The sequence below is a fragment of the Lytechinus pictus genome, chromosome 5, assembly GCF_037042905.1.
Source record: "Lytechinus pictus isolate F3 Inbred chromosome 5, Lp3.0, whole genome shotgun sequence".
Lineage (NCBI taxonomy): Eukaryota > Metazoa > Echinodermata > Echinoidea > Temnopleuroida > Toxopneustidae > Lytechinus > Lytechinus pictus.
In genome coordinates, this window is record NC_087249.1 from 25,483,381 (window position 1) to 25,508,797 (window position 25,417).

The 25,417-nt window shown below is 35.9% G+C and overlaps 1 protein-coding gene across 1 annotated transcript; it reads left to right on the top strand.

The window, feature by feature from the left end:
- The first annotated feature begins 7,262 nt into the window (after nt 1-7,262).
- Nucleotides 7,263-16,720, top strand: LOC135154271 (nucleoside diphosphate-linked moiety X motif 17-like). Its single transcript, XM_064100104.1, has 6 exons — nt 7,263-7,452; nt 10,028-10,144; nt 10,874-11,083; nt 12,128-12,220; nt 12,767-13,008; nt 13,677-16,720. Exons 1-6 carry the CDS (start codon nt 7,366-7,368, stop codon nt 13,840-13,842), a joined length of 915 nt encoding a protein of 304 aa, XP_063956174.1. The 5' UTR covers nt 7,263-7,365; the 3' UTR covers nt 13,843-16,720.
- The last annotated feature ends 8,697 nt before the right edge of the window (nt 16,721-25,417 follow it).

Sequence of the window (25,417 nt, forward strand, 5' to 3'; positions counted from 1 at the left end):
TTTGCCAAATTATATAACAAACTACTTAAAACCCCCCTTTTATGACAGTTTACCAAAAATTTCGTCTTACGATTTGCGCTCGCATTTTTGTTAAAAATATATCAACTCACATATCCTATTCATGATTACAAAAGTGCTTAAAATATCCATTTTTCAGGCCTCAGTGTCAACACATTTTACTCACTCATTTAGGCTTATTACATTAATAAATATGATAATAAAATTTTAATGAATTCTTAATGACTAAATTGTCCCTTTTCAGAAAAGAATATCGACAATATCACAGTTTCATATGTTTCATATCGCGCTCAGGAAGAGGAATAAGAAAGTTGTCATCATTTTCATATGATGACAAAATGTCCTTAGACCTAGAATGTCCAGGTCCTAGGTCAAAATAATAATGAAGATATCAGCTCGCGCTTCACACTCGCATCATTTATTAAGTGCTTTCCACATCCACTTCACAATTTCCATACACAATGCTTTAGATAGTGCTCAAATTCACCATTTTCATACCGGAATATCAAGTATTTTCCGCTCGCGCTTCGCGCTCGCATTGCTTTTTCGATGAGATTAATATCATGCTCAATATAGGCTGATATGGAGCTTAAAATATCAAGTTTCGAAGTCAATATACAAAACATATTTCATCTCGGATATCGAGCTTTCATTATTTTTTAATTTACAAATTGATTTTTCAAGTGCTCTGTAAAATGTCCGTTTTATGGTCTAAATATTAATATTTTCAGCTCACGGTGCTCGGTCGCATTATTTGATTTGCATAGGCCTACTTCTTTATAAATTCTTACAAACCGTCCTTAAAATGCACCTTAAACGAATTGTATACTATCATGATTGCCAATTTGTATAGAAAAAACACTGTATTTGATTTACAATTTAGTAAATTTGGTACTTAATTTCCTTCTTTAATGTTTAATTGCTTTCACCCAAGAATAATACACACAAACACACCTTGTAATTTACAAGGTGTTCTTGTGTGTATTATCTTTGCATAAAGTTTTTTAGCTAACTGTATTAAGTTATAAAGCCACATCTTAATCTGGAATGTGCACCAATTGTTTCATAATTCTTAGCTTCTTGTTAGTTGAACTGTTAAAAAAACAGATTTATAGGTCTACTTGACAGTGTTAGTGTTCATAGTTGCGTTATCGACTTTCAATTTTTCTACCTATTAAGGTGTTTTTTTTACGTTTTATCTATTTGCCTGATTTCTTACCTGAAATTAAACCCAAAATAAATATTTTAAAAAATCAGATCAGTTGGAATCAGGGATATTCAGCATATGTGATTATTATGACTAATCGTGTTCAATTGTTCTATGAAAACTTAGAATGAGGGCCAGTTTACAAATTTTCTGATGTATATATGCATAGCCAAACGGGAGGTTTCGGGTGCAAGCCCCCCCCCCCCCCATTTTTCATGATGCAGAAGGCGCCGCTAAACAAAAACAAAAAAGGAAAAAAGAAGAAAGTGAGAAAACAGGAGAACTGGAGAAAGAGCAATATAAAAGAGAAAGAAAAAAATATTAAAGTAAGATAAAGTAGAAAATATTTCGGAAACCTGTGCCACCAACCAAAACTTACAATGGGTCCCGCCTTATTCTAACATTGATGCTGGAGAGAAGGGGGGATTTTCTGAAGGTAATTGTCTGGGGGGCAATTGTCCGGGGGGGGGGGTAGTTGTCCAGGGGGTAATTTTCCGGGGGGTAAATGTCCGGGGGGTAATTTTCCGGGGGGTAATTGTCCGGGGGGTAGTTGTCCGGGGGGTAGTTGTCCGGGGGGTAGTTGTCCGGGGGGTAATTGTCCGGGGGATAGTTGTCCGGGGGGTAATTGTCCGGGGGGTAGTTGTCCGGGGGGTAATTGTCCGGGGGGTAGTTGTCCGGGGGGTAATTGTCCGGGGGGTAATTGTCCGGGGGGTAGTTGTCCGGGGGGGTAATTGTCCGGGGGGTAATTGTCCGGGGGGTAGTTATCCGGGGGGTAGTTGTCCGGGGGGTAATTGTCCGGGGGGTAATTGTCCGGGGGGTAATTGTCCTCGGGGGGTAGTTGTCCTCGGGGGGTAATTGTCCGGGGGGTAATTGTCCGGGGGGTAATTGTCCTCGGGGGGTAATTGTCCGGGGGGTAGTTGTCCGGGGGGTGATTGTCCAGGGGGTAGTTGTCCTAGAACCGTATAGCACATGTGCTAAAAAGCTGCTTTGTATAAGTCCCGAGAGAGCGAAGCGAGCGACAAAAAATCACCTTTACATGAGAATCTAACTTTGAGCTATTATTGACATTATATTCAGTAAATAAAATTATATCCAACACTTTTCCTTTGCTTTTCTTGCCTCTTTTTTTGTTTGTTCTTGTTTGTAGAACTTTTTGGAGCCATGGCCCAACCCTTCCATACGCAGTGCTGTGCGGATGGGGTCCGGGGCGGAGCCCCCGGAACCTCTTGATATCAAAGCCATTTAAACCTCGCAGATTGCCGCTATTATTTTTAATCAAATCGCGGGCATATACAGAATATAGCTTTTACACAACACATTCATTCAACCCAGTTGCGTAATAAACCAAATGCTTTGAGGGGGCAAAACATAGCAATGTGGGAAAAATTTGTAAAAAGTCACCAGCGTGCAAAGCGAGCTGGAAAAAAAAAAAAAAAGAAATTGCCTATTGAAATTGAATTCTAATAATGTGATAGATTTTTCCATTATATTCAGCAAATAACACATTTCAATGTTTCTATTCATTTCATTATACGTTGTCTCCTATAGTTTCTTTTATTTCCTCTTGGGTGTGGAACCAAGACCGACCCCCCCCCCTCCCCCCCCCCCCGCGCCTATATGCAAGTGATTGAACGGGGGGCGTTATAGAGCCATTTGAAGGTTATAAATGAAGCTTATTTAGCTTATTTGCATGAAATTGATCTTTTCTTCCCGCTCTTTAATTTCAATCATCGGCAGCCCAGTCGTGCTATTTTTTTTCTTGTCCCTTTTCTTTGTTTTCCAATTTAGCTTTTCATTAATTACATTCTACCTTCGTTTCCCGCTATTGTTTGCCGTTTTGTCATCTTTTAATTTATTTCCCACCGTGCTATCGCATGACATAGGCCTATTTCGGAATGATTTGTTCTTTTGTCAAATGTTCTTCTTTCGTACATTTTCCCGCTTTCCCATTAAAAAAAAATTGTTTTTTCTTCGTTTTTTCCCCCTTTTCCCTTTCCTTTTCCCTTTTCCTTCCCCTTTCCTTTTCTTTCTCCCTCCTTTTTTTTTCTTTTTCCCGTTTTTCTTTTATTTTCCCGGTGAAATCCGCCAGGGGGGGCAGCTTGCCCCCCCCTGCCCCCCCGCCTGTTACGCCACTGGCATTCCCTATTAGGCGATTTACATATCTTGCTCAATATGGAGCTTAAAATATGAAGATTTGAAGTCAATATACAGAACATATTTCAGCTCGGAAATCGAACTTTTATTATTTTGTTTGATTTACAAATATATTTTTTTTAAGTGCTTTGTAAAAATGTCAGTTTTATGGTCTGATTATTAATATTTTCTGCTCCCGCTGCGCGCTGGCAAAATTTGATTTGCCTGGTACCTATTATTTTCGTGTATTCCATAAGTTCTCAAAATATCCCTGTTCAGGTCTGATTGTCAAGAAGTGTCAGCTAGCGCTGCACGCTCGCATTTTGATTGGTGAGCTATATGTTTATCTCAATATTAATTCTTTCACAAACTTAAAATCCCCATTTCATCGACAGTTTATCAAAAATTTCGGCTTGAGATTTGCGCTCGCATTAATGTTAAAAGATATATCAACTCATGCATCATATTTAAGTACAAAGTGCTTGACGAAATGTTCCGTTTTCAGGCCATAATATTAACAGATTTTCGCTCTCATAGGCTTTTTAAATAAATCAATAAGATATTAATTCAATAATTAATTTGTCCTTTTTCATAATGGAATATCGACAAGTTTCATCTCACGCTTAGGAGAAGGAAGGTAGATAATCATCAATTTCATATGATGAAAATGTCAGTAGAATGTCCCGGTCCTATGTCAAAACTCAAAGCAATAATAATGGAAAAATATCTCAGTTCTTTATTATTAAAAAAAAATAAAGTGCGATCCTTTTCCACCTAAAAATTTTCCTACAAAGTGCTTGAAATAATTTGAAATATAGAACTTAAATGGACCCTTTTTCAGATCGGAATATCAAATATTTTAAGCTCGTGCTTTGCGCTCGCTTTATTGATTTTCATGATATAAAATGCATTCAGAATGACCAGATTCTAGGTTAAAGCAGCTTGTTCTCTATTTAATTCACTATGTCCAGTTTAAGATCAGAATATCAAAAATTTTCAGCTCGCGCTTTGCACTCGAATTATTCGTGTAGGAAGATACCCAAATCCTTGTCCCGTTTGTAGGTCTAAATCTCGATTTTTTTTTTCCGATCGCGCTTCGCGCTCGCATCAATTGTTTAGTTATGTACCTAATCTCAGGGGCCGCGGAACGGTTTTCAAAGTGGGGGGGGGGGGGGGGGGGCTGAGCCAAAGGTGGGGGGCTGACCATGCAAAAAATCACACAGTCATATAGTCCTTTTTTCGTTTTAAAAGTGGGGGCTGAAGCCCCCCCCCCCTTGCTTCCGCGGCCCCTGCCTATCCTGTTCATTATTACAAAAAGTGCTTGGAGTTTCCATTCCTTTGGTAGAAATGTCAAAAATTTTCAGCTCCCGCTTTGCGCTTGCATTATTTTTATTGTTGAAATATGTAACGTCCGTAACAGGTCACTTTTCGATCAGATCAAAGCGTAAATTAAAGTTTCTGCTCGCGCTTCGCACTCGCAGCAATTATAAAGTTGCATACACATAATGTTCAGGATCACAAACATTGCCCAGAATTTTTGGACAAAATACATGAAATTAAAAAATAATTAGCTCGCGCTTCGCGCTTGCACCGTTTACACAAGGCTTATGAGATTATAATATATTTGTGTTGATTTATAAGAATAAATAATAATAATAATAATAATAATTATTATTATTATTATTATTATTATTATTATTATTTATAAGAATAAAGCGAAAAATTAGTGACTATTAGGACTACCCCTTCAAAGAAACAAACAAAAATCAACTTCGAGCGGCCGATCGGGGAAAATATGGCTGAAAAAATTCATTCTAAAGTAATCGCTGCTTATTTTTTAACCTTACTGGACAATATGCTTCCCGCATTGGGTAAAATAGTGCCCAAAATTGGTTGGACACATAATTTCAGTTTAATTGCGTGCCCACAACTATATTCCCGTGCCCCTACCGTGCGCCCGTGGCATACTTCTTTATAGGAGAGAAGTCTGAGTTATGTGACTACAAAAATAATAAAAGAAACATCAACAACACGCAAACAAACAAACTAAAAGAAAAAAGCATTGAAAGAAAAGAAAACAAACCTCCCACATGCACATAACCCTGATGTTTCAACGTTTAACATGTTTAAGGAAACCTTATTTCATAAACTTGATTATGAATTTAAGATTGCAGGAAAAAGGAGCAAGGTGAGCTATTCATGTCTTGGCGTGCAACACAGTGGTTTTGGCGATTTATAACGTAGGAGGAAATACTATATATAGTAGTCGACATGATTAAACGTTCAGCGTACTTTGCCATCCGCGATTATGAAATGAGTGAGTTATGAACCTCTAAAAAACAATAAAATCTCCTTTTTAAAGTCTAGAGCGAGCGAGCAATATCTAATCGCATTTATTTTCGCTTTATTTTTTAAATTTATTTATTCACTTTTATTGGTCGTGAAACTTTTTGGGGACATTGGCCCAAGGCCCTCCATCTTATGCCAGTGATAGACATCATTTCTGTAAATATAGGCTTAAAGGGTTACGCCAAGCTGAAAATAATATGATTTGAATAGATAAACAAAAATCAGTCAAACAAGACCCTAAAAATTTGAATTAAAAATCGCCGACAAAGAATAACGAAGTTATGAAATTAAGGATGAGCATTATTTTGGAGAAACAGTTTTATGCATGACTTTATGAATATTCAATGAGCAAAACTTTATATAATTATCATATCCACACTTGTTCATTGTTATTTTATTATATGAAATTATGTTTATTCAAGTTTTGCCCTCCAAGAACTAAAAAAAATGGATTGACGACTGATTTAGTTGTTGGTTAGATATTCATTGCAAAATAGGTATTCATTGCTTCAGGGGCCAGCTATAGTATTAAAAGCACAAAAGTGCTTGAAGCAATAGCAGCCAGGAGAGGGGGGGTTACGTAAAAACCATCATGAATTATATTTTGACAAAATGATGTCACGAAATATAAAATATTGATAAATAGAAACTCGTTTAGGAAGAAAATTGAAATCATTTATGGTAAAAAGGGAAGTGCAAGTGCGTGCATGCGGGTGAGTGCAGGTGATAAAATTATGTATAGGCCTACTTAGAAATAATATCCCCAAAGAACAGGAAACTAACAAAACAAAATCATAAACAGGAGATAGAATTACATTAATTGTTGTACAAAATACAAATCGAAAGAAAAAGTAATATACCGAAAGACCTTTTAATTTAACAATCCTCTTTTGCCGTCACTATAGGCCTAAAGCCCGATACTCTATTTTTGGGTGGACCCGGGGTGGACCTCTTTTTAACCAGAAGGGAATCATTCGAAACCCTGTTAATGATCTGATAAATGGAAAGACATTCGTTTTATAACATTAATTTTCATTGGAATGATGACGCCCACTCCCCTTGCTTGTCATTTTTTTTGGGGGGGGGGGGGGCAGAAAAAGGTGCCCCCCGCCGTAACACTGGGTGATTTCAAGTTCAGTGCTGACCTTTTGGTGTTGGTGTTAGGTCAATTTTAACACGAGTTTAACCAAACCTAAAATTGAATAACGGTCCTGAGAAGTCACTCACTAGTTGTTGAGATGTCAATAGTGTGATCTGGATCAGGTTTACAAACTAAGAATAGTTTTGGAGCTAGGGGAAGCAATCCAGATTCCAACACCAACAACTCCGGACTTGAAATCACCCACTGTCGATTTTGGATTTTTTTTTAGGCCGTTCACACAGAAAAAAGTTGGATGGTTGACTTGATGTATTGTAACATTAATTTGTTGTCGTTTCTTATTAATGTTTCTTTCTTAAAAAAAAAAAATATGAATTAAAAAAAATCTCCCCGCGAAGGTATGATTCAGTGTCCGTTTAAAATTTCAACGTAGCCGGCGCTCTTGTAAAACAATAAGAGAAACCAATCAGCTGCTCACGATGATTCTGCAATGGTATGCCTGCAAGAAGTATCAAAAAGTTGAAGTTGAATTCCGACCTTCGCCTACAGACTAAGTTAAATGGCCAATTTGCGATTACCTGAGAGAATTCTTGTATATCTTCGTCATTTAACAAGAGGAGTTGTGGAAAGAGCTGTTTTTGAGGAAGTAAGTGGATTTTATCATAATGAACATTATATTTCCTTCCCTGGGCCTGGGCCTTGCAGAAAGATAGACTACTGTAGTCCCACTAACTGACTTTAAATTTAATGATGTTGGACATTAGAAATACTTCTAAAGGTCAAGTCCACCCCAGAAAAATTTTGATTTGAATAAATAGAGGAAAATCAAACTAGCATAACACGGCATGCCCATAACACTGAAAAATTTCATCAAGATCGGATATAAAATAAGAAATTATGACGTTTTAAAGTTGTGCTTATTTTTCACAAAAGTAAACGGTCAGTGCAGTGTCGATGATTGAATGAGTGAAAACTGATCACTCACACTACTAGTATGGTGAGACTACCACATATCGACCACCTCTTTTGAAACTGACCACCTTGCGCGCGTTAAAATTATTGCATATTACAAACGATACGCGCGGGCTAGTAGGCGCAGTGTCCATAGAAATGGCAAGAATCGATTTTACGAGAAAAAAAAAAGCAACAAAAAGTAAAAATTTAGTATAATTAATCAAAATTGTATTGACCAGACCCAAACCCCGCTGAAAAATCAAGAAATCCGATAGAAAACAGCTTTAGAACAAATATCCGACGTCAATCGTCAAATCATGTGCCGGACTCGCAGTGGAAGTAGTGAGACGATAATTTAGCATGTTGACATCATAAAACTGATTTTGAAGAGTAAAAATATTTCGCCACCGCTACAAGAATCGGCCGTAAACTTAGCGTAATGCGGGTGGTCGGTTTCAAAAGACGGGTGCAAATGAGCAAATGTAAAATCGTCGTATTCGTTGTTCGTCGATATAACGCGGATTGAATCGGAGTCGCCGAGCAAAACATGGGAATCTGATCTGCTCAATTTTCTGCACAAATGAGACGAAAACTGGGTAAAATTGATGAATATTTTCGCAGATACGATACTTAGAAGATTAGGTGGTCGATAAGGGGTAGTTCCAACCATACTAGTCGTGCTAGTGTGAGGTTAACCCAGGGAGCTACGGCCCGCTCCAGCCCAGGACTCATCTGTGTAATATTAGGCAGAGGATACTCTCCAAAATGGGCTAGAATGGGGTCGCAATAGCACTCAAAATAAAAGGGGAAAAAATTAATTATGCACTTATCTCGATTATATGGATGAAGGTCTATCGCGACACAGACTTGGTCTTGGAGGCACAAACTGGACCCTCAAAAAAAAAGGAAAAGTTCTGTCTCGTTCGTTCTCCTTCTTTCAAAATTGAAAAAAAAATGGCCGATCGATACCAAGAACGAATGCGACATGGAGGTCTAACTTTTCCTTTTTTTCAAGGGTTCCAGTTTGTGCCTCGATGTCAGGATTCTGTGTCATGATAGACCTTCATCCATATAATCGAGGTAAGTGCATAATTTATTTTTTTCCCTTTTATTTGGAGTGCTATTGCGACCCCATTCTACCCCATTTTGGAGAGTTCCCATGTCTGCCTAGTGTTACACGGACAAGTCCTGGGCTCCGAGCTGCTCCCTGGGTTAGTGCGAGGTTAGTATTAGTATGGCAAGTTCCCCCAAGTCTGCGCACACGCATATCTGCGCAATTCTAGTAAAAGAAGATGCAACAAACAAACTTTACACATGTAATACATAGACAGATATTCATTTAAAAATCCAACTTAAAATGGTGGAAAAATAATGAATATTGGAGATTTCATGTGAAGGCCTTAAAATGCAGCCTTTCTCTTCAAAATCCCTCAATGGTGTGCAAAGTAAATGGGTGCACAGACATAGGGTACCAATTTTTTGCAATCTGAAAATGACTGCCCGAGGTTTTTTCCAAGAAAATTGGTTTTCTTTCAAATTTTTATGAGATATTTGGTACACTTATAATAATATAAGGAATAATATTTACTGAAAGATTTTGTGAAATAAGAAAAAATTCATATTAAATCTTAACTCATATCTTTAGGTGCGCAGACTTGGGGACCACCATCATATACTAATGAGGAGATATAGGCCTATGCACAATTCAGTGACATGTAGATCTAAATGAGACAGTCAATGATGTACTTCACTGACTATTTCTTTTGTTTTTTATTGTTTGAATTATACAATATTTCATTTTTACATATTTGACAATAAGGACCAATTTGGCTGAATCATATAGTATTAAAAAAATGCTCATTGCACAGGTTCAAGGAGAGGGCTAAGAAAGCAAAGATGAAAATGGGATCAAAGCTTGTCTCGGGGAAAAGTTCCTTTTGCGACAGTTACCCAAAGTGAAAAAAGATATATATATTAGGGTTAGGGTGGTTGTCAGAAAAGGAACTTTTTCCCATATCTCTAATTCTAAGTAATTAGATTATTGAATTATTCAGCATTCTTAAAGGGAAGTAAATACCCTGTTTTATTTTGCTACTCAAATGGCCTGCAGCTATGAGAGTATGTTTTTATTACATAATAAAGAGACAAAACATAAAATGGAAATGGCATGTGCTTGTCATAAGATATCTGGTTTTTCTAATGGTCAATTGCAAAGAAGTCTTGTTTTAATGTGATTGATAGTTAAGTAGTTGTCAAATTGTTTTCAGTGTATCCTAGATTCTTTGGGTCATAGTGGATTGGAGGCCTCAGTCAGGTGTACTTTAGAAGACAACCGTCTTATAATCTCAAATCCAAGTGAAGGAGAGGAAACTGTTGTACTCAAAGTAAGCGTTTTTTCATTTCTTCACTTTCTTAAAGGTGTATGAAATAAGTTGTAGCGATCGATAATTTCATGAGAAAGTTTTCGAAATCTAGGTTAAATGTCACCATATCATGGTAGATCTAGATCTGGTTTATTTACAAAATCTGACTCTGTGAAATCTGAGCTGAAAATGACCACACTGAACTGAAGATCACCAACACAGCAAAAAACATGTGGGAAAGTGTATTATTATTATTGCTTGGAAAAAGATCTGACAACATCTAGCTAGAATGCCATGCTTGTTTTGTCAATTAAATTTCTCAGCATTCACACTTTTCCAACCACAATCATTTGGCACCAATTTTGATTTATACATGTAAACACTTTGGGGGTTATTTTATTGGATTCTATTCAAACTGATTTTCAGATCGTTATCAAAACTCCAAAAAAGAAAATTGTGGTGAGAGGGGAACGTTTGTGTCTCACAAGACATTCAGTAGAGGTTCATAGTATCAGCCCATTTGACTCTCAAGTCATTCTTAACTGTCCTGGAAGGATAAATAAGATAGATGTCTTCACCACTAAAGGATAAGGAATGATCCCAGTAAACATAAGAAGTATACCATGTAAATACAATTTTGACATTTTTAGCTTTCCGTAATTTTAGCACAGAGTTAGATCAAGGTTTAATTTAAACCCGAGGTAAGAATACGGGCCACTGTGTTAAAATATAAATTACTATGCTCCCCAGCACCCATCATTCTGCCCTTGCCATAACTTGGTGTCCAGCGATGCTACTCACATACCAAAGGAGGTGCTTGACCGTGGTGTAGACTGTGGAGTGGTCACTCTTCTCTGGTCATCTGACCGGTACCTCCTCTTGACCAGAAGAGCCTCTCACCTTCGTATCTTTCCAGGGATTTGGGTTCCTCCAGGTGGTCATGTAGAACAAGGAGAAACGGTGAGTCACTTCAGACATCAACTTTTTCAATAACCATGTATTCACCTCTTAATTCAAATGCATAGCCCCTTATTCTGAAGACAGGTTGAACTTAGGCCATGGTCTAACTCCATGCTAAAATTATGGGAACCCCAAAATAAGTTTAACTTAACATGTTATGTTTCTTATGCTCACTGTGCTCTTTCATTTTGCTACAGTGGCAAAGAAAAATCTGATTCACTTATTATTTCAAGTCAGTTATGGATGACCTGAGTAAGAAATGAGCTTAAAAAATAAACCTGTGCTGCTAAAGATTTGTCTCATAATTGGCTACCCATAGTCAAACCATAACCTCAGACCAGAGGTTAAATGAAACCCCAGTTCATGATACTGTCCAAATACCCAAATTATTTTTTTTTAATGATTATTATCAATAATTTCACTATTCATAATTTGTTGTGCCGAGGAGTCGTGGACACAGATGTATTGGAGATATTTTGAAAAAGGCGGTGGAATTCATTTTATATTCTAATTCAGGCTCAGGCTGGCTCGGTGTGCATGGTGCTTTAAAAGTAAAGAATTAATTGATCTGTAGGATTTCCAAACCAAACTATAATAATGAAAACTATCTTATATAGGGTATTCGTATAGCGCATGTCCCCTATGTTTGGTGTTCAAGACCCTCTTACGGCACCCCAGCTAGTAGGGCCCCGTCTTACAAAGAGTTGCGATTGGTCCAATCCATCGCAATTATGGAAAGCCAGCAAAGTCAACATATAAAATGCATGTTAGTTTAAAAAAAAATTTGAGATATGAATGTATATCCATCCATAAATTCATTGATTTCTTGACAATTCGGTGTGTTCTCCTTCGTTTACGAAGGACATTTTGCAAATCTCCTGTCGAAAAAAAAAATTAATTGTAACTCTTTGTAAGACGGGGCCCAGGTCTACTAATTCCAGTGCTCACAGCTTTTTTTTAAGGAATTATGGAAGTATGTTTGAACCAGTCTATTAATGTGTAGATATATGATTAATTATTATCTTCTCTACCTACTATCTCTAGCTAGTTGAAGCTGGCTTGAGAGAGTTATGTGAAGAAACAGGACTTGAAGTAGACCCAAAGGAATGTAATCCAAAGATGGTTGCCTTATGGGAGGTAAGCAAACATGAATATTCTTGTAATGGTTAATTTCTTTATCAATTATAAATAATCTTTTGGGAGGAGGTAGACTACAAGTATCTCAGATAGGGAGGGGGTGCATCATTCAGAATTTTGCTTCATCCATGCACATGCACGTATGAAGAGAATAGTTTATTTAATCTTCACACATGATATTGCATTGATCGAGTTAAAATTTTTATAAAAATTTGGAATAGAAAGTCAAATTGGGGAGTGATAATGATTTATTAGAATCCTTTAATTGGGTACAAAATAATATAAAAATACGAATATGTTGTAAATATATGTTAATTCACATTCCAGTGAAATACAAGTAAACATGAATGCAGTAACAATAGCTCTTTTTAACCCAATCGTACATGGTCTGCTTTACTGTAGAAATTTTTTTTATGTACAGTATTGATGATAAAAATATTGTTTGCTATAGTACATGTGTAAGAATTTCAGTTCATATTATGCTACTTCTGTGTATGATAAGTATTGTATTATGGCTCTTACATTTTCCCTTCCAACCCCATGCAGTCTGTCTATCCACCATTGCTATCTAGGGGTTTACCCAAGAAACACCACATTGTAGTCTATCAATCAGTCACTTCATCCAAAACACACCAGCAGCTAGACACAGAACTTAGGCTGAGTTCTGATGAAGTTGGTGCTGCAGCCTGGTTAGAGGAGTCTATAGTAAGAGCTTTGACACAGCTGTCTGAGGAAGAAGACAGAGTGAAAAGGAAGGCCATACTGAGTGAGATTCCTGAAAAATTAAGGTAATAATTTTAGAAGTGTAATAATTTTAGAAATGTGTAAGTCTCGTCAGTCTAAGAAATTCATATATTTGGACATTTGGATTAGATGAAAGAAAGTGCATTATGAAGATCTTTGTATTGATGAATATGTAGGTGATGATGATGATGATTATGATGATAATAATAATAAATGATGATGATGATGATGATAATCAGATTGTAAAGTATATATTTCATGATACGTCTTAATGTGCTTGGAGTACAGTGCACAAACATTTCAAGGAATTAAAATTTCTGCCGTGACCCAATGTTTCAAAGTCCCAAGACTAATCCACTGGGCCACAACGCTCTAATGATGATGATAATAGTAGTATTTATATCGCTACATTTATAATAAGGTTTCCGCTGTGGAATAATCTGAATATTATAGAAAAAAATTGTTATCAAATTTTATGGAATTTTTAAGTTTCAGAAGTTAATCATTTATCATCAATTCTAATAGAGCAACATCAGTCATGAGTCACTGAAACCAATGTTGCTGAATGTACAACCACTGGTAACTCATTCCCTGTGGAATTATGATGCTCTGGTGAAAACACACATTGTTGCGTTTATGCTGCCAAAATTAAATAAATGAATCTGTTTCAGAATAAATATTTTGTTACCCCCCTCTGCTTACTCCATCACAGAGGACATATTGTGGATCCCACCACTGGGAAGTCAACCTGTGACCAAATACCTACCAGAGTCTTTTACCAAAGAGCGCCACCTACTGGTGATGATATAGAGAGGCTCAGTACAGGAACCCTGTTTGCTATGCAGCACTGGCTGAAGAAATACTCGGTACCATCATGACAGGATTGAAGGTGCCCAACTTGAAGATCTTACCCACAATGCATTGCAGATAGCTCTCCTTGTACCAGATGGAACACTGATTTCCCATGATGCAGTGCAGTGAGAAAATAAATGAGAGAATATATTAGGGTGTGCCAGCGAGAGTTGCTGTAGGTGATCTTTACAGATCGCCCACACAGTATGGGGTGTGGAAAACCCATTCCATGCTTGCGTATATCTGGCTTTTAGCCAACTTTGTGCCAACCGATGGGATATATATCCTGTTCAGTGGTTTCTGGGAACATGAATATAAGACCATATTTGGTTTACTTATATGCAGTATTATCAGAGCAGATGAACGAATGGCAACTGTGTATGGAATTTGATATTCACATAGTAATGATTGATTAACCTTACGTTATGCTAGACCTCACTTCTACAGTGTCTGTTTCTATTTCATTCACTAAGTAAAACTTATTTACATATATTTGAAATTATTTATGTCTGCAGTGAAAATGCCTCTCTATAAAATTATTTGAAATAAAATCAGATCATATAATTATGAAATATATCACAAGGTAATTTGTTATTTCACCAGGGATACAGATAGTATCATAACCATCAGGTTTCTTTTGGGAAAGAGGGATAGGCATTGTAGGTGGAGATAGAGAGTAGGGAATTATTGTCATTTTAAAAATGCCACTTGGTTCATTAGAATACAGTGCCCATTGTCCTAGGATTTCTTCAACGAAGCAAATGATCATAGCAATTCCCTTGATTTTATTTTTCAGAACGTTCAGACATTAAAAACAAATTCATTGTAGCAGGGTACATTGTCTTAATGTGGAGGAAAACATTATTTACTTTTCATTCCAAAATATGCAAAAATTTAACAATGTTTTTTTTTTCATGAAAGTTTGCATTACCACAGCTTTGATTTATATTGAACATAATTTAGTCCTGTGATTATTGGACTAAGCTTGCTCTTTTTAAGGCCAGATTGACAGAGAGGATAAGCTTTAGTTTTATAAGTGGTAGATCTAGGAGGGTTCTGAATTGGCTGCCTCCCCTTCCTTTAGCAGCAGTTTTTGTAATTTTGTTGATAGTACTTAAATCATTCAGACTTTAACACTACTTTATTTCAGACTTCTTCCATTCATTGTATTAAAATCTTGCATAAACCTGTGTCTTGATAAATATGTTATTAATTAACTCCTACTACATTTGATTTGTATCACATGTATGGCAGGTTTTAGAATGAGCGAACTATAGTCGAGAACAGCATATCAGTCGATATCAACGTTGTCTGTCTATGTTCGCTACAGATACAAATATTTTAGATTTCACTCTACTTGTACTTGTACGTACGTCCACATGAAACAGTGTGATAACAAGCGGGTCATGACACGCTGCCCGACCCGTAAGATCTGGCATACCATCGGGTCACGACCTGGTCGGGTGATGCGAAGGTGCAACTTATGCACACTTGCTCTTTCACTTGCCTTAATTCCTTTTTAATCGAGTTAGGAGATATAGCGATAAATATTTTTGAGTTCAGAAAGCAATTTCAAATATGATAAACATATTGCATCGTACAACTTACATTAATTTCGCGAAAAGTCACCGATAACTGTGGTTTATAAGGGAAATATCCATTGCAATTGATCTTCATGCTGAGCTTGAGTGGTTAAAATGACGTCACTCACGTGCACGTCGAATGTGATTTAGGGGAATGGCAGAATGGAGGTGGCAAGGTTCTCAATTCTGATAGTCGGCGAGGGTGAAGACCTGATGCATATGGCAGGCCATAAAATGATGCCATCTCGTACCAGTCGTCTATGTGGACGTATGATTCTAAAAGTGCTTAATGATTCTATAAAGACACCTGGGTCCCATCTTACGAATGGTTATGATTGATTAGATCTATCTGAACATTATGAAAATCCATTAATGTCATAATTTTCCCTATAGGAAATTGGCACAATGTCCCTCTTTAAGTAAACAGGTACACTGGTTTGTCAAGACAGCGATGCATGTATGAATATACTTCATATTTATTTAGAAGATATTTTGAACACATAAAACATTTTATTTGATGACATTGCTGGCTTTCCATAGTTGTGGTTGATTGGATCAATCGCAACTCTTTGAAGCACAGGGCATTGAAGTCATATCACCATGCAACTACATGTATGGGGGGTATATAACGAAGATGTCTTGTAATAACGGAGTACTTGTATTTCCTTTGTACTTCTGGTTCCAAACCTTGCTTGAAGATCATGATAATTTTCTAGAATACTATCAATCGTGTGTGTGAGAGAAATGCTGCCCCTACTAAACCATTTATATTCTGGGTACATATACACTTATCTCTATCTATATGCTCTGGGTCCTGTCTTACAAAGAGTTACGATTGATCCGATCAATCTCAACTGTATGGAAATCCATCCATTCCATAATTTTTTCTACAGGAAATTTGCACAATCTCCTTAGTAAACAAAGAGAATCACACTGAATCTTCAAGAGAACAATGAATGTATGAATATACATCATATCTAGAAAATGTTTGAACAAATTTGCATTTTAGATGTTGATGTTGATGGCCATCCATAATTATGGTTGATCGGATCAGTCGCAAGTTCGCAACTCTCTATAAGACGGGGCCCAGATGTGATATATTTTTACTCTTTAATTTCAGGCGGTATTATTGGACTGAAAATCTATTATTGAAAGAAGTAGGGATATTGATATATGAAAATTGATTGAAATTATTTTGTCACTGATCATGTTGGTTTTAAATATTAATTTTTGAAACTGCAGTATATGAAATTGTAAAGATCAAAGTGCAATAAATGTGTTAATTGTGTATGTATTTTCCAACTGCAGATTCTTTATTTTATATTTTAGTGGGAGTCTGTGAAGTGTTCATTGAAATCTTGTGGCAGAAAAGTAGTCGGATTATTTCATATGGAATTTACCCCCATTTACAAAAGTTTTTTTTTCTTTTTTTCTGAATGTTGCTTTAATTACATGTGCTATTTGGTTTTGTATGAACTTAGATGAATTTCATTTTTGTTTTATTGAAATAGGAGAGGAAATTGAAAAGTGAGAGAGGAAGAAAAGTTGCAGAGAGTGAAGGAAAGATATGAACACAAAGAATGTTGAAGCTAGAAGTAAATGTGGGCATAATTGCAAGGGAATAGTTCAAGAAAGAGAAAGTTTGTTTGAGAATAACAGTGGTATACAGAGGATGCAGGAGATGGTTCCTAAAATGCAAACAAGAATCGATGAAAAGAGCAGGGAAAATGAGAATGAGACAGTAGTAAGCAAGAGGAGGGGGGGGGGGGGGTAAGAGGATGGAGTGGAAATAGGTTAAAAGGAAAGGATATAGAATAAAGTATAAAAAGGGCGACAAAATGGAGTAAAAGGGAAAATTTTTGATAAAACGAAGAGAGAGGGACAATAAAACTCATTGATGCAAATTTAATCTAGATCACATACCATTGAATATTATATGACTGAATGCACAATGACACTGATATATAGTTGATATTGGACTCCTGTGATGATAATCATTTGAATCATGTACCCAAGTTGCACAATGGTTACATGGTAAATACAAAGGAATAGGATTGAAAAATCCACTCCCACTTCAATAAACAAAAATCAATAGTGGCCACCTGACAACATAATTGTTTTTATTACGTTATTCATATGTGAGAATTTACTGATTAAAAAAAAAGTCTTTGCTTGTTAAATATTCTCTGGTGGGGTTGCCTTCCCCCGTACTAACAAGAACCCCATGCCAAGCACCTCGTGTCTATGACGTATGACATGTCATGACCCTGGAAAGCGGGGGTGCTTCGTGTATTATTCTCCAAAGGCAGCACCCCCAGGAATTCTGGTTGGTGTTAAAAAATTACAAATGAAAGCAAAATGACCTATATCTTGTAGTAAAACCCTGGGTTTGTTTTTCTTCTTTTTTGTTTTGCTTGCTTGCTTGTCAAATTTCTCGGTACTGGAATAATGTTCACTTTGTTGTGAAAATCCTTTTTTTTTTGCTTGTCAAATTTACATCACAGGCCCGTTTCATAAAGAACTTGCAACTGTTGTAACTTTGCCATTATGGCAACTACCATGGAAACAGGGCTCAGCAGCCAATCAAAATTAAGGTTACCGTGGTAGTTGCCGTAATGGCAAAGTTACAACAGTTGCTAGTCCTTTATGAAACGGGCCCCAGCACCCCCAGTGAAAAAAAAATCGTTCCCAGGGCCCTGTGAAATGTCAATGATTTTGTAGAAGGGGGGGGGGGGAGTGGGGAGAATGAAGGTTTTTTTTTGCTCTGGGTAAATGACTCGTCTGATATCTTATCCGACATGTCCTATTTTACCCGACATTTATCGTCGTAACAGTGCTTCTCAGCCAATGAAAATCAAGGAAAGTTGTCAGATCTAACAACTTGTCGGATGAATATATTGATGAAACACTCGCTCCCCTGACTTCACACATTAAAAGTCGATTGATTGAGCATTGTTCGATTAAGCAAATAATTTTGTCTGCATCACTCTTTAGATAAGAAAGGGGGGGGCGTGGCCTATAAAAATGTACTCAGTGCACCAAGAAAAAAATGAGAAAAAGAAAGAAAGGAAAGGAAAAGGGTGAAATTTGAAAAAAAATTCTATATCTATTGTGAAAATCTATCACACAATTAACTTTTCGTTTTAAGAGGGTCCGAATTTCTGCTCGCTTTAATATCACTTCGCTCCCTTGCGACTTAAAAGAAATTTTGCGTCATACACCATGTTTAGCACCTTCACAATGTTTGGCTCAATACACCAATTCTTTTGTTTTATCAGACATCAAATAGATTTAAATGGTTTTAGTTTTAGGCATTCTAGCGTGCACGTTCTTTACTTGGTGAAGAAAGAAAAATCACGAGGATTCCCCCCCCCCAATTATTTCACAGTTTCTATACGCAATAATTCATTGTGGGCACATTATTCATAGTCTGAATTTTCAGGGTCCGTATTCTTGGGTGTGTATAGGCCAGTATCCAATCCCATGACTTCGACTCCCTGTGGCTGCATAGTCCATCATCCAGACATTCAATAAATTAAACTGAAGTCCAAGGATACATAACGCACAGGTCCAATGCGTTATATGTATTGGTCTGCTGTGCACTCACAATACACATTTCTGCCGAGTAATGATATTTGTGGTGGGAAAATATTCCTTCTTTTGTTATGTATACTGGATAAATGCCAAATTTTCTTGTGTAATATTATCGACAGAGGATTAGTGAAGACGGATGTTGGGAGAGCGGGAGAGAAAGATGATAATTAAGAGAGAGAATGATCGGAATCGAAAGGTGTTAGGTGATGAAAATGATGGGAACATCATTAAACACATAAATATTGGATATACTTCCGTCCTTTTAACACATGATATAATTTGATAAGTAATGCATTTTCTAAGTCGAATCTATGGACAGTTAACGGTATTTGAATTATTCAGTTTAATTCAAATGTACATTTTTTTGTAATTCCGTTTTGTTGGATTATTCATTTATACGTATATTTTTTTCATCCATTCTTTCATCTATTTTAAGATGATTAAAAATTGAGTGAAGATAGAGAGGAAAGAAGAGAGAGGGAGAGAGTGTGTGTGTATATTCATAACAACTTTATACAAGGAAGAAAGTAGATCCTCTGAGACAAAACTGCTCGTAAACAAAATATTGATAATGAAAAAAACGTATTCTCATAATAATTATAGAAAATATCTATTTCTATCAATTTTCGTGTAACTTATAGCCTATCATACTTCCAATTTTCAACATGAAACAATCAAATCACATCGGTACGAAATAGAAACTATTTGGGTTTTTTTTCAACCTATTAATAAATCAAAATGTACCCCCCCCCCCAAAAAAAAAAATGAAGAACATTGGTAAAAGGCTAGACTTGTATTTTCCGTTCACACTTGATTATTCATCATCTTTTATCATTTTAGTTGTTTTGAATCTATGAGGGGTGTTGAACACGATAATATTATATTAAGAATTGACACCTAGAGGAAAGGGGGTACAAAGTATAAGGGTGTTACTATCCAACAGACTCCATCATATTAATTACTCATTGTTCTTTGGCTTACCGCAGACATAATGATATGATATTAATCATTTATCATAGGGCTACCTCCAAGATCGTGAACTTTTGGCGACCCTCTGAAAATAATGATCTGCAAAATTGTATTCGAACCCAGAAAAAAATCCCAATGAATGTAAAGGCAAACTAAAGTGAACAAAAATATAATGCATGTATAGTACTAATACGAGTACTGTTACTACAACTCTTGATAATAAAAAATAGAAAGGATAAAAATAATGATGAGGATGAAAATGATGATGATAATTAAAATACTACTACTACTACTACTTCTATTACCACCACCGCCACCACTACTACTACTATTACTACTACTACCTACTACTACTACTACTACTACTACTACTACTACTACTACTACTACTACTACTACTACTACTACTACTACTACTACTACTACTACTAATACTACTACTACTACTACTAATACTACTACTACTACTACTAATAATAATAATAATCATTATTATTATTACTATTATAAAAAAAATAATGATGATAATAGCAATGACAATGATTATTTTCAAAATCATGATCACCACAATATAATTGTTAATAATAATCATAATGATGCGATAAGAACAACAATAACAGCAATTAATTGCTCCCTGAACAATTTCATTTTCACTCTTGAATTAAGTTGGGAGACCCTTAAACATCCCCTCATTCCAACGAAACCTTTTTGGGGGCTTAATGTTGATTCAAGAACATCAATTCTATTAGACAAGTGTAAAATGATGTTACACTTTCTCCAGAGTGGACTATTCTGACTCAGTAATGACTAATGCAAGTAAAGGGGAGTATCTGCTCACGTGATGACAGTATAATGTACCCCATCTAAAAACGAGATAATGATGTCATCCTATCAACAGGTATACTGAGAGAGGACTGCAGGGGTAAGGGGCAAGGGAATTACAACATATTTAGTGTGAAATCGAAAGTAATAAAATACTACTACATCTACTGCTGCACAACAACACCTACTACTACCACTACTACCACCACTACTACCACTACTACCACTACTACTACTACTACTACTGCAGCTACATACTACTACTACTACTACTACTACTACTACTACTACTACTACTACTACTACTACTACTACTACTACTACTACTACTACTACTACTACTTCTACTGCTGCTACATCTACTACTATTATACTACTACTGCTACTACTACTACTACTACTACAACTACTACTACTACTACTACTACTACTACTACTACTACTACTACTACTACTACTACTACTATTACTACTGCTGCTGCTACTACTACTGCTACAACTGCTACTACTATACTATTACTACTACTATTACTACTCCTACTACTACTACTACTTCCACTACTACTACTTCTACTACTACGACTTCTACGACTACTACTACTACTAATACTACTAATACTACTTCTACTTTGATTTTTGTTAATGAATTCTGGCGGATTTGTGCCAGTTCAGTTGCAATTCAACTTCGAAAATTCGCAACATTGATTTTATGGATGAATTCTTGCAAAATCCTGTTCATTTGTTTTTATTGCTGATGGCATGAAATTTGTTGTTTTTTCTATTCGGGGAAGATACACAAACATAAACAGATTTCACCCATCATTATTCGTGAGGGTGAATGAAATTTTACAATTCTTTTCTTAGATGTTTTCAATATTAACAGCTTATCTATAATATTGAAGGAAAATACAAGAGATGAAGACCTAATGACATTTTTTTCATACGGGTCAATTCAAATGAATATATTGTATAATCAGTAAAGTGCCCCCCCCCTCCCCCGCTGGGCTTTTTTCTGAACGTTGCGTTTCACGTGACTGCAGGTGTATTGATCTATACACCTCAGCTACGTTTGTCCCTGTGGTTAATTTGGTAAAATTCCAAGCTTTGTGAATTATTTTGGCACACTTTCAAAATGTCTGAGACAGCAGACATAACATTCAACAAATCAATAATAACATGTGCAGATGGTTCGAGTCAGTAATTGAAACGTTGGTTGTGACCAGAGTATTACTTTGTCGAGTGTAGCCTGCGTAGGTAAAATTTGATTTCAAATTTGTATGAGATATAGGTTCGGTACTGGCGTGGGTCTTTCGTAGCTATAGCATGAAAATCAATCTTAATTTTTACTTAAAATTAAAGTTATGAAATTTTCAAGACTTCCATTAATTTCAGTTATATGAACATTGAACAACATGGGTGATTCGTATAAGAAAGAAAGAGAGAAATGATGCCATGCATTTCCTATTTTATATTCTTGAAATATGTCACTTTTTACATTTGATAATTAAGCGTTCGGTTGAACCATTAGTTACAATAACAGTGATTTCACATGTTCATGGAGCAGTAAAAGTACAATTTACTTGTGCATTATACTTTACATTATATGACATTTTACGAATAATTTTGTATTTTTCTATTTGAAAGGGTTGCAAACTACAAGCCTTACTTCTCAGAAACCTCCTCCATTTTTGTATGAAACTTATGTATATTCTTTTACTTCTGTAGGGGGCCTATATTCTGTTAACAATAGCATTGTTTATGATAATTTTGTAACTGTATGGAAATGGAAATGAATAAATGAAATGAAAAGTGAAATGAGACTGGCGGGGAAAATATTGATATTTTAAAACAAATGTAGTTACCTGCCGTTTTATAAGTATTTGATCACAAAAACTTTCTTGAAAACAAGACTTTGTTTATATCGAACTGTACCAAAAGGTCAGACAACTTAGCTCGTTTCACTCTGTTTATTTTGTCTAAGATCATTTTTTTTAGGGATGTGCAGACATTCTCGACCCCGTTTTTAACATTCCTCGTGCTTTTTTTATCTTCATCTCACCGCATGACAATCACACTGTGATTACCTTAGTTTGGTGAACATGCTTAAACCAATCAGTGTGTAGCGTTATTCCATGTCATTTATTCAGTGGCGGCACCTAGATGGGGGGGGGGGGGGGGGGGGGGCACGGGGGCATTTGTCAGGATCGTTGTCCCTCACTTGCCCCTCAAGACATTTTGAAAACTGAAATAAAAAATGTATAAAAAAAAATACTGTCATAAGCATTCAAGCTGTAAAGTGCTCCAAAACAGCATTTTCACTCTTCAAATTTTGAAAAATGTTATTATCCATGAACTGTTAGCTCCCAATAATCATTTTAGACACTAACGTAAATCTTTCAGGTCATTATACATGTATATAATTGAAAATGTCGCTCGCGCTTCGTGCTGGCAGTGGATTTTGATTCAGATAAATAAATGATCTGTTCAATAGAATAACATGCAGCTTAAAAACCCAGTGTTCAAGTCAATATGCATAAATAATTTTCTCGCGATTCGAGTTCTAATTATTTCTTTTAAGCGAGATACCCATCTTGCAATGTTCATGACTACAAAAAACTGAAAATCTACAATTTTCAGCTTGCGCTACGCGCTCACATCAATTATTAATTAGTTAGATACCCATCCTGTCCGTCGTTACAAAAAGTGCATAGAACATCCAGTTATCATCAAGTTATAAACAAAATCAGATCGCGCTACGCGCACGCATTATTTATTTGGTGAGATATCATCATCACGAGTCACTGCAAACAGTCCGACAAGGTTCTTTTTCAAGTCAGTTGGGCCGATATTAAAATTTTTTGCTCGTGCTTCGCTCTCGATTTTGCGAAACAGACAAACAAGTAATTAATGTCCGACTTTCCCCGTATTTTCCCTCTTGTTTAAAAATCCTGGTGCTACCACTGCATTTATTAGATCAACCAATGAACATTATTTCTGGACTTGGTCACCGATTTTCTGATGTCATTTTTTTCAACATTATCGATTAATCTGACACTTGCTCTTAAAACACAGTTGTGATAGATTTATGTGTTTATGTGATATATTTCTTCTTCATCATTCATCAACTAGAATGTTTTATCGTTCTTGGATTCGTAAGATAAGATTTATTAACTCTATTGACCTCCTCTCGAGGAATGAGAGCATAACAAAATGACATATTTACAATGGTTATATATACATGGATGTAATTATGACAGTACATAACATCGTAAATCTTCACATGCCTAGCCTTTCTGACTGTTTAACTACTCTACCACTACGAGTATAAACCGGGAGTATAAATAAGTTTATCTCTTCTACATTCTGTACAATGACATTCTTTCTTCACTCTTATTGTTTATTTATTTATTTTTTTTTTTTTTTTTTGGGGGGGGTCTAAACAATTTGCATCATTATAATTCTTCACCAATCAGTTCTCCATCCTCAAAATATTGGGTAATTCTTTAATTTACGATAAAGGTAAAAAGTTTCCCAAAACAACTTAATGATGTGATACCCCGATAATTTTCAGGGTTTGTATCTTGACCTTTGTTCTTATAGATTGGGATGATGATTCCAATGCACCATTCAGTTGGAAAAAAAAAACACTCTTGAGTATTAAAAGCATAAGATACTTGCTATTACATCGAGCATTCCACCTGGTACAGTGCTTAAAAACTCATTTCGCATTTTTATGTGATCTTTACGACAGGCTTTGGAATTTTCAGTTTACTTATCATGATTGGTACATTCAAATCATAATTTTCATCTGCAGTATCAATCATAACACTTGTCCTTGTTTTTCTTTCTGGAGTTTCGGAAATTTGGACAAATTATCTTCGGTGAGTAGAAAATAATAAACATAAGTTACAACCATATTTCTACATAAGTAAGATTTTTTTTATTTTTATTGTGTATGACATCATCGTCTCTCTTATTTGTACACCGCCCAAGGTTCACTTATAATGTTTTTTTAGTATTGTGTTTGATTTCCCTTATTATTCTAATAAACTTTTTGTTGGAGATAGACTCTCTTTAAGAAGTGATTTCTTCTTATAATACACTGTTAAAAATGATTTAAACAACTCTGTTTGCTAAGTGAATCGCACAGTAGTTGTTAAAACAGTTGAAACAAGTCTTTGAAATCGTAATCAACCATGCTTAAATTATTGATAATTTGAATTTAAATTTTGTTGTTGAATATTTTAAACACTTGTTTAAAATGAAACAACTACTGTGCGATTCACATAGTAAACAGCGTTGTTTAAATTATTTTTAACAGTGTTCGGCATGCAGTAATGACTTTATTTACCTTTAATAATACAGTCGCCACGATCAGAAAGACTTAATTAGAAACGAACGTTCGATGTGAAAAAGGCAGAAATGGGAAAATGTTATCAAAATGTCATTTTATTTTGTTCACTCCCCCTCTCCCTCTTTCACTCTCTTCGTTCCTTTTTTCTTCTCATTTATCTTTCTCACACACTCTATCTCTATTTCACTTCTGGACACTTGGGCTACTGCTCATGAAGAATCCTCTATTCACAATGACATTACGGATGATAACTCGCTTATCAACTAATATTCGCTAAAC